The sequence below is a fragment of the Macroventuria anomochaeta genome, assembly GCF_010093625.1.
Source record: "Macroventuria anomochaeta strain CBS 525.71 unplaced genomic scaffold BU25scaffold_45, whole genome shotgun sequence".
Lineage (NCBI taxonomy): Eukaryota > Fungi > Ascomycota > Dothideomycetes > Pleosporales > Didymellaceae > Macroventuria > Macroventuria anomochaeta.
The window spans coordinates 216231-232554 of NW_022985406.1; the positions used below are offsets into that span (position 1 = coordinate 216231).

General features: G+C 53.3%; 6 protein-coding genes across 6 annotated transcripts; 4 read left to right on the top strand and 2 right to left on the bottom strand.

The window, feature by feature from the left end:
- Positions 1–170: 170 nt before the first annotated feature.
- Positions 171–533, bottom strand: BU25DRAFT_425789 (uncharacterized protein; the record flags this gene model as incomplete). Its single annotated transcript, XM_033708375.1, has 1 exon — positions 171–533. The coding sequence occupies one exon, from the start codon at positions 531–533 to the stop codon at positions 171–173; it is 363 nt and encodes a 120-aa protein (XP_033556598.1).
- Positions 534–2100: 1567 nt separating this feature from the next.
- On the top strand, positions 2101–3182 carry BU25DRAFT_495128 (uncharacterized protein; the record flags this gene model as incomplete). Its single annotated transcript, XM_033711831.1, has 3 exons — positions 2101–2124; positions 2198–2563; positions 2613–3182. The coding sequence occupies 3 exons, from the start codon at positions 2101–2103 to the stop codon at positions 3060–3062; spliced, it is 840 nt and encodes a 279-aa protein (XP_033556599.1). The 3' UTR covers positions 3063–3182.
- A 975-nt stretch (positions 3183–4157) lies between these two features.
- BU25DRAFT_415345 (cyclic nucleotide-binding domain-containing protein) lies at positions 4158–7365 on the top strand. The gene is made up of 2 exons (XM_033707517.1): positions 4158–6668; positions 6725–7365. The coding sequence occupies exons 1-2, from the start codon at positions 4188–4190 to the stop codon at positions 7088–7090; spliced, it is 2847 nt and encodes a 948-aa protein (XP_033556600.1). The 5' UTR covers positions 4158–4187; the 3' UTR covers positions 7091–7365.
- A 181-nt stretch (positions 7366–7546) lies between these two features.
- BU25DRAFT_495130 (uncharacterized protein) lies at positions 7547–9515 on the top strand (the record flags this gene model as incomplete). The annotated part of the gene is made up of 2 exons (XM_033711832.1): positions 7547–7955; positions 8006–9515. The coding sequence occupies 2 exons, from the start codon at positions 7547–7549 to the stop codon at positions 9451–9453; spliced, it is 1857 nt and encodes a 618-aa protein (XP_033556601.1). The 3' UTR covers positions 9454–9515.
- Positions 9516–9840: 325 nt separating this feature from the next.
- Positions 9841–10759, bottom strand: BU25DRAFT_377932 (ribosomal protein S5 domain 2-like protein). Its single transcript, XM_033704159.1, has one exon. The coding sequence runs from the start codon at positions 10607–10609 to the stop codon at positions 9854–9856; it is 756 nt and encodes a 251-aa protein (XP_033556602.1). The 5' UTR covers positions 10610–10759; the 3' UTR covers positions 9841–9853.
- Positions 10760–10911: 152 nt separating this feature from the next.
- On the top strand, positions 10912–14684 carry BU25DRAFT_377936 (uncharacterized protein). The gene is made up of 2 exons (XM_033704160.1): positions 10912–11174; positions 11228–14684. Exons 1-2 carry the CDS (start codon positions 11021–11023, stop codon positions 14311–14313), a joined length of 3240 nt encoding a protein of 1079 aa, XP_033556603.1. The 5' UTR covers positions 10912–11020; the 3' UTR covers positions 14314–14684.
- Positions 14685–16324: the final 1640 nt, after the last annotated feature.

The following is a 16324-nucleotide window of genomic DNA, read 5'->3' on the forward strand; positions in this document are numbered from 1 at the left end:
GGACCCGGAGCGGTAGACTAGCTTATCGTGCATGCAGGTGCCAACAGGGGCTCAGATAGTACAGCAGCGCGATGCCTGCCGACATGTATGCAGATAAGGAACGCCTCGGAACCATACCGGTGGTCATTCGGTTGCGGTCGTTACAATTTGTAATCATTTGTAATCATTTGTCAGCAACCAGAAGATTCTGTGTTGTTCCATGGGATTCCATGATGTTCCATGATGTTCCATGATGTCCCATGATGTTCCATGATGTTCCATGATGTCCCATGATGTTCCATGATGTTCCATGATGTTCCATGATGTTCCATGATGTCCCATGATGTTCCATGAGGTTCCATGATGTTCCATAATGTCCCATGATGTTCCATGAGGTTCCATGAGGTTCCATGATGTTCCATGAGGTTCCATGAGGTTCCATGAGGTTCCATGGGATTCCATGAGGTTCCATGAGGTTCCATGAGGTTCCATGAGGTGTGACTGGGTGGATTGTTATTGGCTGCAAGCCATGTCAGGATGACACTCTTTCCCATGCTTTGCAACAACACCAGCTGCTATTTGTATGTCCTGCCATGTATCGGTCTTCTCTTCAAAGCTACAGTAATCAAGGTAATCAACTATAGCCCAAGCCTCTGTTCCGGTGAGCTGTTGTGGGGCACCACGTGCGTCAGGTGCATTGCTGTGAAGGAGCATACGCGGTTGTTTCGATTTGGCTACTCTCTGGGCTGTTGATATAGGGATATTGAAGGCGTGTTGGATATCTTCAAAGGTACAAGGTATATGGAGCACATCACAGAAGTGTAGTGCTCCTAGAATAGCAGAGCATTGGGGAGTGATTAGACGCTTGTATGCAGCTTCATCTGGCTGGTATACTGGCAGAGGGGTCAAAAAATGACGAACAAAATGCCTTTGAACTTTCTCTGGTTCATCTGACATCTTGGGCATAGAAACAAGGAACAAAATGCGTCAAAATTGGTTCAAAAATGTTGTATTGATTCATTGTGTTGATATTGATGATGCGGGGTGGCCCGGGCTTATTTCCCACTTCTTCCGCATCATGAGAGCCAGGGTCTTTGATAACACAAGCGTCCAGTCCCACTTCGCGACCATGAATCCCATGGCTCATTTGCTTCCCATCCCATAGGACGCTAGACTACTTGTATCGTCCTAGTGTGCTCATGTGGCCATGGGGTAGCTTGTACAACGGGCGTGGCTTCTCCGACGGCTGTTCTCCCTACGTTCAATAACCGCTGTCCCCAGGCCCAATAACTCCTTCTCTTCTGTACGTGTTCGTAACATACTGTTGGTGACCAAGTCGCGAATAATGCCCGTCCATTGCTGTTTAGCAAGCAGAAGGCCTGCATCGTGTCAGCAGCTTGTGACGCAGGAGCGAAGCTTATTACCTTGAGTGTTACGAGTGCGATACCACTTACTGATAAGAATCACATCGAGAATACTATCACCCAGAATGGCCAAACGCTCGTTCCTCTCAGGCTTGTGGGGCATGCCGTTGAAGAAGATGGGCAGACCACCATGGTAGAGGCACTCAACAGCAAGGCTGCCGATCCTTGAAAGTGTAGCCGATGATACGCTCCATATCCACAACTTGCTGATCAGCGTACATTATGAATTGAACTGTTGGTTGATGTTGTATCCAGTTGTTCGAAGGGTCGTCGTTGTGTGATGTCTAGCAAGGCAAGCGAACGAGCACTTTATGTTTTCGTTATTTGGAAGGCTGAGCATACCCAAGCCTCATGGTGCCATGGCAATCCCTTGTACCACATACAACAAGAGTGGCTGGATAAGGCGTAACAAGATATGTGACCAGACATGAACTTCGCATTTTAAGTAAGCTGACGTTGAACTTGCTTTTTGGCCTTTTCCAGGGTGCAAACATGATCCCCGCGCAGTGACCGCAGCCACGTTCGCTGGTTCCCGCTAGGCTGACTTACGTCATACCATGAACAGGGTTCCTGGCGCAACGTTAAGACATATGGTCTGCAGTAGCACCCAAATTTGCATCCGCATAACCGTGACGGAGGCATCACCGTACGGAACGCTCGGAATCTAACATTGCTTGACCCCTTAGCGGCGTACGACATGGGCGAATATGAAGAGTTGGTGGTACGCGAATCCGGGGTGATGCGTTCCTGTCAACATTGCTGTGCTTTGCTGATCCGTTGCTTGCGATTTTCAGGAACTCGGCTTCGAAGGTGTTGATAAGGTTGTAGACAAATACCACGACAAGGCTTTTGACAAAGTTGGAAAGCATTCGCCATCTTGGCATCGGCGACACGACCGCCAGCAGCAGCAACAAGGGGTTCGAAACCCTCCAGCGAGCGAATCGTCTCGCGCAAATCGCGATACTTCGAGAGGTCGAGACGACAGTGAATCTAACTCCGACATGTACGCTCCTGATCGCCGGCAAGAGCGCGACTACCAGGACCGGAGGGATACGCGATATGTGTCTGATGAAACCTTCTATCATCGAGGCCCAGATGCAGGCGCCGTTGTAATGCGCGGCAGCGACCCGTACAATAATGCACGAGGGTACGAAGTTCAAGTAGATGGTCCACTCATTCCATAAGCTGCGCAACGCTGACATTGAGCAGCAATACCGAGAGCCCCAGTACGACAACCGCCGCCCGCAGCCCCAGAGACGCCGCTCATCATGGTCGCCACAGCGATCTGGAAGAGATCGCGGCAACGATCGCCATGCTCGCTCAAGATCGAGGTCGAGGTCGCGGTCAAAAGACAGACATCATCGAATTGCAGCCACTGTCGCTGGAGGTTTGATCGGTGGCCTCATAGGCAATCAAGTCCAAAAAGGCAGGAAGTACGATACGGCTGCGACTATTGCAGGAGCTGTAATTGGCGGTCTCGGTGCTAGGGAAGCTTCAGAGCAGTGGGACAAGAGGAGAGTGCGAAGAGAAGACTGTGACGAGAAGTGGGATGAGAAGTATGGCGACGATCGAGACCGCAGGAGAGACGACCGCCGAGATGATCAATATGACGAACGTGACAACGATCGCCGAAGGCACCAGGACAGGGACTGGCGATAATAAATGGCACACTGGGACGAACTGCAACGACTGTTATGATATCAGTTGTGGACTTGGGTGTTTCCTTGACAGGCCTGAGGGTTATGGGACGGCAACGATTTCTTTGGTGACATGGCAGGGGTACCATTAGACAGCACGATGCCCCTAGACGGGCATTTTCAACTCACGAAATCAACATGGAACGAGCGAAATGAGTTACGAGATCGGTAGACCAGGCCAGTGCACTGTTGTTGCTTTTTCGACGAATGACGTTACGAGGTCCGTGTCTGCAACCTGATCTGAGGCGTAGGGCCGGCGGCGGTCAGGGTGAACGCTAGCGGGCCGTTCAAATGGCACTTGATGGCTCCGGTCGAAACATTCTTTGAGGTCTGACAGGGCTGGCATGGCGCCTTCAGACTGACGAACTGAACCCAGTATTAGGTTGTGAGGGTTGGTAATTCGGTCAATGTCTTGCGTAAAGGAGGAAGCGCGGGGGCTGTCCAGGGCCCTGATAGTGATAAGAGTTCGCTTCGTGTTGGTGAGGGCAGGAGCGCACAGACCGTGTTTCACGGTCGTTCCTTCCTTCTAGAAGATCCGCCTGTGCTCGTTCCCGCACCGATCCAAGAGCCCGTGTCTCCCGCATCTATCTTCACCATCACCATCTCTCGGAGCAGGTTCATGCCTCACGCCAGCAAATAAATAATTACGACAATTATTGCGAGGCATTGCACGGCACGTGACTGTATTATTTCAGAGACAACACCATTCTTAGCAACACATTGCTTATTCTGTAGTTTGCTGTGTTCCCGCCCCACCCTCGCACGCAGCAAGTTTCCACACCGGGCAGACGCGCCGTAGCTCACAGAAGACTCGCTGTCGAGCACTGCTGGTTGTAACCACTCCACGCACGCGCACACGATGAGCTGAGGCCTGCTGCACGACTGCATCGCACCTGCCTAGCTTCCACCGAGCACCTTCCTCCTACTACGTGAGGGGGTCCCCGCTCAGCAAACACACCGCCGTTCGCTCCCCTCGCACGCGTCGCTCCCAGCCAGCAGCAGCACCTCCACCACCACAATGCGCCGCTACAGGCCTGGCGGCCCGGTGCGCGGGCATGGCGGCGTCGCTGTGCCTGATCCCTTCGCCATGGTACGCGCCTTCGACAGCGACTCCAATCCTGCCAGACCTATACGACCCTCACCGCTTGCTGCGAGTACCATCCACGGTCTCCCTCTCGACCTCCTCGACCGCCTGCGCTCCTTCCCACTCTTTCAAGCTGCCCCTGACTCCTTTCTCGCTGCCATTGGTATGCATCTCAAGCCAGCACTCTATCAGACACACGACACTGTCCTCACCGAGGGCGAGACGGGGAAAGCTATGTACTGGCTGGTCCGTGGCGCAATGAGAGTCACATCACGAGATCAGGAGAGCACGTTCGCTGAACTAAAGCCTGGAGCTTTCTTTGGCGAGATTGGTATCCTCATGGACATCCCTCGGACGGCCACCATCATAGCAAACATGCGCTCGCTGGTAGTGCGGCTAAACAAGGAGGATCTCATGAAGGAGCTGCCCAAATTCCCGGAGGTCCAACGAGCTATTATGGACGAGGCCAAGGAACGCCTTGCTATTCTCGAGCGCAAAAAGAAGGAACTGGGAGGCAACAAACGACCGACGGCCCCTGTGCGGCAGATTACAGGGAAGCGTGACCGCGAAGACGGCGATGTAGTCATGGCAGGGAGTGGCACATTGCGTGATGGGGAGGTTGTAGTTGCCTACAAGAAGAGGAAGTCACCGAGTCCAGGCCTGACTGAAGCCGCAGCCAACAGCGCCTTTGGTAGCATAGACGTACATGTGCGGTCACTACTGAAAGAGTTGCCACTGTTCTCTGAGCTGCCAGACGAAATCCTCCACTTCCTGGGCATGCGTGCTCAGCCGTGCTCGTTCCCTCCGTTCTACGACATCATCAAGCAAGGAACATCAGGGCGCGATGTCTACTTCATCGTCAAAGGAGAAGTAGAGGTGGTCAATGTGCAGCCAGCGCAGCACAACGGTCACGCAGCATACGGTCAAGGCAGGCGGAAGTCGATAGCGGCTGGCGAGCACAACTTCCATGAAGTGAAGGCTCGATTGAAAGGCGGGCAGTACTTCGGCGAAGTCGTCAGTCTCTCGCTAGCACCACACCGTACTGCTACTGTACGATCAGTAGCATCCGTCGAGTGCCTCATGATCAGCGGAGATACCCTTAGCCAGTTATGGGACAAGTGCACACCAGATGTGCGCCGACAGGTGGAATCAGTCGCCAAAGAACGACTCGAAGCTGCAAACTACAACGACGTGCACATGTCAGATTCAGAGAGCACACCAAAGATCGACGAGCTGGTTATTGCGGACACAAAACGTCCACGAACGCCGAGAAGAAAGGAGAGTGTCCCAACAGTGACCTTCAGCGATCTTCCCGATGTCGATACGCCAGTCACGCCGCCACGAAGAGATGAGAAAATGATGGAGCCTTACGATCCGGATCCGTTTCTCAATCTTGACCTAGACAATGTCCGGTCTCGATCGAGACGGGGTTCACTTGCCCCTCCACCACCAGACTCACCTTCTAGTCCCACTAAAACCAGCTTCTCAAAAGATCCATCGCCCGTTGGTTCGCCTCTTGGTACACCGCCTCTTGGTAGACCTCTTTCACCATCGCCCATACCGAAGCATGCGTCAACTCCACCAGAGCCTGTTTTCGACTTCAAGCGCCCGCGCATGATAAGGAAGCCGAGCAGATATAGCAGAGGCAGTCTTCCAGATTCTGTCCTTGTCAGGATCTTCCAGAACTTCGATTTGTACGAGCTGATGCAACTGCGACAGATATCGTCACACTGGCACAAACTCCTCTCAACATCACCAGACGTCCTTCACGACCTCGATCTCGCAAAATACAACCGTAAAGTCACAGATCGAACGTTGGTAGATGTCATCTGCCCCTTCGTTGGCACTCGACCGAAAAACATCAACATGAGCAACTGCTTCCACGTAACGGATGAGGGTTTTGGAGAACTAGCAAGGACATGCGCTCCTGGTGTAAAGGTCTGGCGGATGAAGAGTGTCTGGGATATCACAGGCCCTGCAGTGCTTGAGATGGTGCAGAAAGCCAAGGGATTGGAAGAAGTTGACCTCAGCAACTGCAGAAAGGTCGGCGACAACCTTCTTGCACGCGTGATTGGCTGGGTTGTACCAGATCATCCTCCTCAAATGGCGATGGCACAAGCACAGCAGCAGGCCCAAGCAAACAGTCGCCAGAAGGGCAAGAATGGAGCCAACGGTCAACCAGCACCAGCTCCCTTGGCTCCTGGCACCGTGGTTGGCTGTCCAAAACTACGACGTCTCACATTGAGCTATTGCAAACACATCACAGACCGGTCGATGGCACATATCGCTGTTCACGCAGCGAACCGCATCGAGTCGATCGACCTCACACGATGCACTACGATCACAGATGTTGGATTTCAGCACTGGAGTGTGTACCCTTTCCCGCGGTTGCAGAAGCTATGCCTCGCCGACTGTACCTATCTGACCGACAATGCAATTGTCTACCTGACAAACGCAGCCAAGGGGCTGAGGGAATTGGACCTGGTAGGTCCAGCATATACTGCATTGCCTTTGATCTACTGCTAACATTGCCGCAATAGTCATTTTGCTGTGCGCTTTCAGACACCGCGACAGAGGTCCTTGCCCTCGGTCTACCCAACCTCACGCATCTCAACCTCGCTTTCTGCGGCTCGGCTGTCTCCGATACATCGCTCCGCTGCATATCGCTGCACCTGCTCGAGCTCCAAAACCTCTCCGTGCGTGGTTGTGTACGAGTAACAGGTACAGGTGTTGAGGCGGTGGTAGAAGGCTGCAGGGACCTGGAAGTCTTCGATGTTAGTCAGTGCAAGAATCTGGGAAGGTGGCTTGAGGCAGGAGGTGTACAGATGGTTAGGCAGAGAGGTCGCAGGGTCAAGTTTGAGACTGTCGCTGATGGAAGGTGGCGTGTTGGGCAGCAGCCACTCTAAGTGATGACCGGGAGAGAGTGGTCGGCATGTTGCTTGAACATGTGTGATAGATAGGGGCCTCTTGTTTGTTTCTCGGTTTGTAAAGGCCTTGCTTTTGGAAGGCGTCATCGTATCGCATAGCGAAGGTTGCGACCTCATTGTAACGATATGTTCTCACGGCCAACGGTGGATTTCTGGATACGATCGTTACTATGATACCAGGTATGTCTGCGCTGCAGATGCCAATTGCGGTACTTCATCGCTGTTGTAGATCACACTTTCTAGATCAATCTCGACTGCCAAACACGATCGTTCACGGTGAAGGCAACACATTGCTTATCTTGACAGACTGCTTTCACTTTCATCGCCAGCCAGCTCGGCTTATGCTACCATGTGGCCTTCGGCGTCTATCATCAAAACCATAAACCACAATCAGTACTTAAGCGGCTCACGCATACAGCATCGCCTGCACCCATCATGGCCGTGACCAAACACCCCATAACGCATCACTGGATCAAGCAAACACTCGTGCCGTTCCTCCTCTACGCATTCGCATCCTCACTTCCGTACCCTGCCGATATTTCGGTGCAAATTCAGCGTTCTGTCGACTTTTGCTTCCAGAAGCCAGACCACCCCAGCGATGGCGACGATCTGGTGTTCGAGCGGATCTTCATGGCCATCATGCACAGATATAAGGATTTAGCGCCTGATCTGGAGATGGTCGTCGACAACCTGGAGCCACTGGCGAAGTATCTCATTCGACGAGCACAGCTCAAAGGCCCGTACGAACTGTTAGGGAGACCAGACATTGGGAGCGGTGCTTGGGTGAAGCATGAGCGGGTGAGGCTGAGCCGTCTCGCTCTCGAGCCTGAAGAAGTAAAGGACGGTATGTCGTATGCCCAACAGCGAGTGAGACTTGGCTTGACCATCTACCAGAGCTGCGCCCACCAGTGCGACCGCCTTCTATTCCTACGAGGCAGCCTCCAGCTGAAGAAGACATTGATCCAAGGCTTGTGCATGCGCAGCCAGGTCACTTCGCCGCAGCAGCTCTCTCAACGCAGCTGACTGCAGAAGAGGATAGCCATTATCGACGCCAGAATCGCGAATTCGAACAGTATCACTCGCGCAGACAGCAACAACAAATGTACAGTGCTGCAACTCCGATACAAACTATCAGTTCATCCTACACTCTGCCGGGAAGAGGTCCCACCAGCGCACCCATCCTATTTGGGTCACTGTATCAACGACAACAGCAACAATCACAGCAGATGCTAACGGCGGCTTCTGTCTACACGCAACAACAAGCACAACAACAGGTAACTTCGCTACTGCATGCAAATCCGAACACACAGACTCATCCACAGATGCAAATGTCGCAGCCGTCTACCAGTACATTTACAGGCGGAAGGTCCGCGCAGCCATACGCAACCGAGCAGCGTCTATCACCTCAGCCCCAGTCAGCTCAATACCCATCTACTCAGTACCAGCCGGCTCAGTACCAAATGGCTCGCCGCTCGGAAGTTCAGCAACAGCCAGCACAACCAACACAGTCGACACGCCAATATACGCAGCCTTCCACACAGCTCTCTCGCATCCCATTTCCACCGAAGCCTTCTCTGCCACCGCAGCCCTCTCCTGCGCTTGGCCAGCAAACACATACCATTTCAAGCAGCGACTTTGCCCATCTCCGCGGCACAGACTGGTCCAACGCCGCCCAACAACGAGCCCGCGAGATCGCGGCAAAAGTAACAGCGCAAGAGCGAGACATGATGGCACAGAGCATCATGCAACGACAACACTCCATCGCACAGGCACCAACCGCGATTGTGTCTGGGAAGGTTATGTACAGCCCGACTAAGTCTGCTCAAGACACGCGCGCAAGACCTCAGTCTGCAATGGGGTACTGTGGAGCTTCATTCGAGCCTGCGAACGGCGGACATGGGGCGACGACGGCAGGAAGTGGATTGGGAATGGCGCTACCAAGCAACGGCGAAAGAGCTGGACTGCCGACGCTGGAGCAGGTGCGCAGCCGCTATTATTCATCACAACAACAACAACAACAACAACAACAACAGACCAGTGCTCAATACTCAGCAATGCCCCCGCCGCAATGGCAGCTATACAGTCCATTCATGAGTGAAAGACCACCAGCAACAGCTCCACAACATACGCTGGGCCAGCAAATGCAACCTCTACTGCCGCTGATGAACGGAGTCCAGGTGGATGCGCTTCAGCAGCTACAACACGCAGCATGCTCAAGCGACGGGACCTCGGCGCAGTCATGGCTAGATAGCGGGCTGTCAATGCCATTGACAGGTGCAGGAGAAACATGGTTGAAGAGCGAGGAAGATGGAGGCGTAAGAATGGATGGTATGGAGACGTAAGAATGGAGACGTAAGAATGGATGGTATGTAAGGCGCAGCCATCGATGCAAAAGGAGAGGTAGAAGGAATGCAACGGTTCTGAATGATTCAAATTGTGCCGATTCCGAGGGGCACATGGTCTGCATCTTCCAATCATGGTATTGTCGCTTATTTCAGGCGCTTTGGTTCCTTTTGTGCTGGTCATGACGCCGACTGATGGCACCAGCCATGCACGAGCATACCTCCATCTCGCCGACTGACAGGCGTTCTTGAGTCTGTCTTCCTTCCTAGCATGCTCGTCGTGCGGGCGCGAGGCGCAGTTTCCAGCAACCTCTGCCTGCTCTGCTCCGCACACGAGCCTGCCCCGGAAGGACTCAGCGTGCTGCCGCACTTTCACGAAAAAAATGCCCATTGAGTTTCTTCACCCAAACCTCTTCCCATACCCCTTAACGACCTCATCCAGGATCCCCCTCATCCTCTTACAGCCCTCGATCCCCACCGCAAGCATGCCCTCCAACCTCTCCATCCTAACCCTAGTCTCCATAACACACACCGCGACCTTATCGCTCTCGCCCAGACACCCCACCGTCAGGAACGGCAGCTCCTGCTCTTCCAGCGTATTCAAATCCAGCAGCGGGTCATCCGCTGACGCATTGTCGGCGGCAGATGTGGATGCGGAAGATGCAGCGGTGCAGGCAACCAGGTAGTCTGTCATGGGGATGCCGGCGTCGATGAGCGCGAGGGTGGCAGCGTTTATCGAGGCTGCGAGGAGGGAGCCGTCTTGGCTTATGATGTTCAGGTTGATGGTGATTGTGGAGTGTGGGTACAGATGCGCTACGATCACACCGCCAAAAGCCTCTCGCAGGCAGTGTTCCATTTCGCTCGTCCTCTTGTCGCCGCGCGCGTTCCGCCGCCTGTCTGTGCCGCTGAACGCTGCGCTGTTGATTTCAACCTCGAGTTTCGCGACCCCGCCAGAGCCGCCGCGCACGCCGCCTGAGCGGCCTTCGTGGGGCCCGGTTACGCTGCAGAGGATTTTCGTGTTGCCCATTTCCAGGTACGAGGACCCGTCTGCAGCGGCTTGGGTCGATATTTGAGCGTGGATCCGGCGTAGTTCGTTCCACCGCCGGCCGTCGAGGCGCAGGAGGGCGAGGGAGTAGGTTGATGTATCGAGCGGCATTGTGGGTGGGTGTGTCGACTTGCGCGTGGGTGTGTCGGCTTGCGCGTGGGTGTGTCGGCTTGCGCGTGGGTGTGTCGGCTTGCGCGTGGGTGTGTGGAGGTATCCGAGTCGATGTTGAAGATCAATTGCTGTCCGGGATGCGAAAGTGAATTGATGACGCTAGGTTCGATATTTTGGAGTCGCGGTCAAAGCTCGAACAGGGATCTTTGGAGCTGGAGAGAGCCCCCGCTTCCACCTCACGTGCTACCGCGTCGACGCGATCTCGTGTGGCGCGTTTCCTTCCTCTCTAGTACAACGACATCAACAAACACTACCGAAGTCTGGGGTATGGCCAGTCGGCCGACTCTGGAACCCGGGTAATCCACGCGAAAGGGGGGTGTCTGGAGGTCCTCAGTCCTCTCTCGTGCCATCATGTCGTTCTCGCGCACAAAGTCCAACAGAGAGCACCACAGGGCTCTTCAGTCTTGCGCTGAAGGCGAGACTGTCAGCGGCGAAGGCAGCGATGAGGGGTTCGACATGGTCGAGTCTTCTCGCAAAGGCCTAGATCTGTCGCAGTACATCGAAGGTGAGAGGCCACTTTGAAGCTACACCAAGGCAGCCGTGACTGACACTTCCTAGCGCTTACCCAAGCACAAACCCAATCGCAAGATGCTGACAAGACGAACAGCGGCAAAGAAGCTGTCGACCAGAATACTGATGACGACGAAGCGTTCGAATCAGCTCCCAAGTCCCGCAAGCCGCAGGCCGTAGAGTCGGAGACCGACGACGATGAACCTGATGTAGAATCTGAGTGGTCTGAAGAGGACACACGAGCCGCGTACGACAATTGGAAGAACCGAAAGACCTTGAAACGAAAGCGCGCTGCAGCAGAAACAGTACGCATCCGTCAGCAGAAGAAGTCCAAAACTGCCGCGGCGACGAGCATCGTTGGCCGGAAGCCCTCGCCAAAGTCAAAGCAACACAACGCTCGCGACATTGCTTTCAGGACCAACCCTGTAGCTGGAGATGCCGACGATGCAACCTACTTGGATGACCCCATCCCCGACTACATCACCTCTCGGCAGAAGCACCTCAAGAAGTTGCACGAGGCTGGCCTGCGATACCCACCAATCTATGAGGACATCGACTTCTCGGACTCGGAGACCGAAGAGAAGCCTCAGCTCGACAAGGCCGTCAAGCCACAGCGAGGAAAGAAAGGGATCAGATTACGCGAGTCAAAAGGTTTCATCCCAGCGTCAATTGCACAATGGCTGCGTGACTACCAGGTCGAGGGCGTCGAGTTCCTGCATGAGCGCTTCATCAGGCAGACTGGGGCTATACTGGGTGATGATATGGGCTTGGGGAAAACCATCCAGGTCATCGCGTTCCTTACAATAGCTTTTGGCAAGACAGCAAAAAAGAGAGACGCGAAGTGCATGCGAAAGATCCGCCGCCATGGTGATGGCCGCTGGTACCCACGAGTGCTCATTGTCTGTCCAGGCACACTGATGCAGAACTGGGAAGACGAGCTCTCCAAGTGGGGGTGGTGGGAAGTGTACAGGTACCACGGCAATGTCGCGGACCGCAAAGGTGTGCTAGGTGCCGCAAAGAAGGGCATGTTGGAGATCATGATCACAACCTACAACACCTACCGCATGAGCGAGAGCGAAGTCAACACAATCGACTGGGACTGTGTCATTGCAGACGAGTGCCATTCGATCAAAAGCAAATCTTCGGAGGTAACAATCGCGATGAACAAGATCAACGCACTGTGTCGTATCGGCCTCACAGGCACTGCTATTCAGAACAAGTACGAAGAGCTCTGGAACCTTCTGAACTGGGCACGGCCTGGTGCGTATGGATCCGCGCAGGAGTGGAAACAGACGATAAGCCTCCCGTTGAAGCTGGGTCAGGCTCACGATGCGACCAACGCCCAACTTGCCGACTCGCGAAGCAGGGCTCAGGAGCTTGTCCACAACATCCTACCTAGTGTGTTTCTTCGCAGAATGAAGACGCTCATTGCCGATCAACTGCCGAAGAAGAGCGATCGCGTCGTCTTCTGTCAGCTGACGGAAACCCAAGCAGACGCGTACCGCACATTTCTCGAAAACGACAGATGCGCGTTTATCCGAACAGCGAAAGAGCCTTGCGACTGTCAATCTGGCAAACCTAGAGGCTGGTGCTGCTACTCGGAGATACCTGGGACAGACGACAAATGGGCCAAGTTCATGTTTCCTTGCATGGTCACATTGCAGAAACTTGCAAACCACGTCGCACTGATCGTGCCCTCTTCAACAGAGACGAAAGACAAACAAGCGAAAGACCTACAGAACCTCGAAACAGCGTGTCCCGATACCTTCCAAGAGCTCTGGCGCAACAGGGACGCCATCCTCAACCAATCCCAACGCGAATTCTGCGGGAAATGGAAAGTGCTCCGCCGTCTCCTCGACTTCTGGCACGCCAACGGCGACAAAGTCCTCATCTTCTCACATTCAGTCCGGCTTCTGCGCCTCCTGCGCGGCCTGTTCGACGTCGACGGCACAAAGTACAATTTCTCGTACCTCGACGGCAGTATGAAATACGAGGAGCGCTCCAAAGCCGTCGCAGACTTCAACGCCGACCCGGAGCAATTCGTCTTTCTGATCAGCACGAAAGCCGGTGGTGTGGGACTCAACATCACATCAGCGAATAAGGTTGTTGTGGTGGACCCGAACTGGAATCCAGCGTACGACCTCCAGGCCCAAGACCGTGCATACCGTATCGGGCAGACGCGCGACGTCGAAGTCTTCCGTCTCGTGTCGAGCGGCACGATCGAGGAAATCGTGTACGCGCGGCAGATCTACAAACAGCAACAAGCCAACATCGGATACAACGCGTCAGAAGAGCGGCGCTACTTCAAGGGCGTGATGGACCAAGCGTCTAAGAAGGGTGAACTCTTTGGGCTGGAGAATCTGTTTACGTTCCAGGAGAACAGTGTGTTGTTGAGAGATATCATGCACAAGACGAACGTCGCTGAGAGCAGGGCGGGCGTGCAAGCTGTAGACTTCCAATTCGACGAAACACAATGTTCATCCGACGACGACGAGCACATGTTATCCAGCAGAAACCTGGGTATCGATGACGACAACCTGGCCAACATCAAGAAGCTTGCTGAATCGCTCACCACACCTTCCAATCCGGGCGAGTCGAAGACACGGGCGCGGAAGAAATACCAAACCCCCCTCCGCGCAGACGCAATAAACGCCATCCTCGCAAAAGCAGGCGTTCAATACACGCACGAAAACTCCGAAGTCATCGGCCGCAGCGAAATAGAAGCGCGGCTAGGTAGACAAGCAATGGAATTGCGCAACGATATCGACCTCTCACGGAAACGCGTTTTCCAAGCCTCTCAATCACAATCTCAAAATCACTCCGATGCACACTCCAATACGCGCTCTCACCCTCTGGCTTTTCAAGAGGAGGAGGGGGAGGAGGAGGAGGAGTTGCGGGAGATGGGAAGTGTAAGGAAGGGCGAGTTTAGGATTAGTTACAGATATAGGCCCCATGAGAGGGTGCGGAGGAGACAATTCTGCGCTATGGCAGAAAGCATGGGTTTCGACGAACCCGTTGAATTCGCATTACTGGTGGAAAGCAGCACGCAAGCTGAACGGCGCAAGATGCTTGAGCGCTTCTATCGGGGACGGAGGAAGGAGATCGCCAAGGAACTTGGACAACGGTACAAGTAAAGGGGGATGGAGTTGGAGTAGGGGGGTGGCTATGATACCCTTTTCAGTTCGGAAGGCATGAATCATGTAGATTTGCTTCTTGCCCAATTTTTTGACTTGGGAAGTGGGTGTTGGTTGCCGTCCGTGAATCGTTTTTGGCGTGCCGTTACTTGAATATCGTCGAAAGGGAATATTGGCTTTTCGCCTGCTCTGTATAGTTTTTGGCTTACATGCCGTTCATCTCTACATCTCCGCATTCGTCGTTCCTTATCCGTGCTATCCCTGTGCCCGGCACCAGCATGGGCATAGTTTCGTTGAGCCTGATCCGATGGAGTTTACGCTGTTGGTGTAGGGCAGAACGTAGAGTGAGAGGCGGGAAGATGCTTGGGCGCTTTGATCACGAGAGGATGAGGAAGATTGGTGGGGTTTAGAGAGACGAGAAAGAGGGATGGTTGAGCAGGGGGGGATTGTGGGATGGAAGACATACCCTGTGTTGAAGTTGACGTGCTTTTTCAAAGTGTCAGATTGCATGCTTTGCTGGAACTATCCTGGTTAGTCGATTTTGTTCGTACCGGTACTTCGTCGATGGCCGAAGCTAAGAGTATTCGGTATGCGCTTTGACAGCGACGCCTTTCTTATGGCCTAAGAACCTGTACACGATCTTCTCTTTGCAAGGAATCAGCTTCATCTTCTGCGATTCGTCCTCGGCTTCATTGGGCACAGTGGTGACTTTGACTTCTCGGTCGAGAGTCTTGAGGAGCATGATACCTGCCCCACAATCTTTGAGGAATTGGTCTCTGGGCTTGGAGTTGTATGCCAGTGCGATTGATTCAGGGATGGAATTCCAGGCCTCGGAAGACTGCTTTGTCCACAGAACGTAGGCTGAATGAAGGAGGATGATGATGAGGTGAGCAGCGAGGATAGCGATGGAGATGTACAGGGGAAACTCGGTCAGTTGCCATGTTGTGGTGTAGTTGAACCATTCTTGCTTCAGAGAGAAGGTGGAGATGTTCTCGGTACATCCCAGACCTGGCCTCCGTCGTGAAGGAGATTGTCGTTGTCTCGGTTGCGAGTGCGTAGTATCAGATTAGCGACTACACTTTCCTCCACGATTTGCGGGTACCAGCCCACACGGAATAAAGCGTTTACGAAGTACGCAGCAATTACGGCACTGAATACGTTAGCCAAGATGCAAAGTTAGCGAGCTGCACTTACTCGACGTCTCGGTATGGATCTTGAAGATCACCTTCGCTGAGCAATCATGGCAGATCTGACATCCTATCTAATCATTATTAATTAGCCAATTAATTGTTAGCGCTACTAGTACTATAGCTTGTCGTTCTACTAACAAGAAGCGTAAGCTGGTTGCAGAGGATGAGCTCCCTAATAGCAACTTCTATGTCACCAACATTACCGTACATTTCAACTTTACTAACTATAAATCTGGCTCTACTACCTTGCACGTATTATTGTACACTGTACTAGCAGGCTAAGTTTCCTTTCTTCACTAGTTTTAAGCACTAGCAGAAGTAAATAGTCTATACAATTAGAATTGGTGCAGTCTGGTCCTGTCGAACCTAGGATGGGAGAGAGCAGGCTTTCAGCCAATCAGCAGGGCAAGAGATCTGATCCCTTGGGCCGAGCCCCTGAAGTATCTTCAACTTCAACATAGATCGAATGAATGAATGACCCAAAACGCCTACAATATGCCTCCATTGCTGCACCTTGGTTCCAACTGTATCACCAGGAGCTTTCCTTATAACCGATTTATTTCAACTGCTAGAAGCTTTCTATCTAAAACGCGTCACAATAGCTAGCTTTAATTTGATATTTTAGGGGCTTAGTGGCGCATTAGTGGCGCGCTAAGTAGAGTACCAAGAAGGCGCTTTGATGGTACAGGACCCTCGCACCCACAGCCTAGAGTGAGGTGACGCCCGGGCGTGCAGGAAGCTGATGCCAGGTGTAGTTGCCCTGCAGGATCTCGAGAACCACTCGTTCCTTCCGAGCCTGTATTCTCGTGCAAAACGGAGAC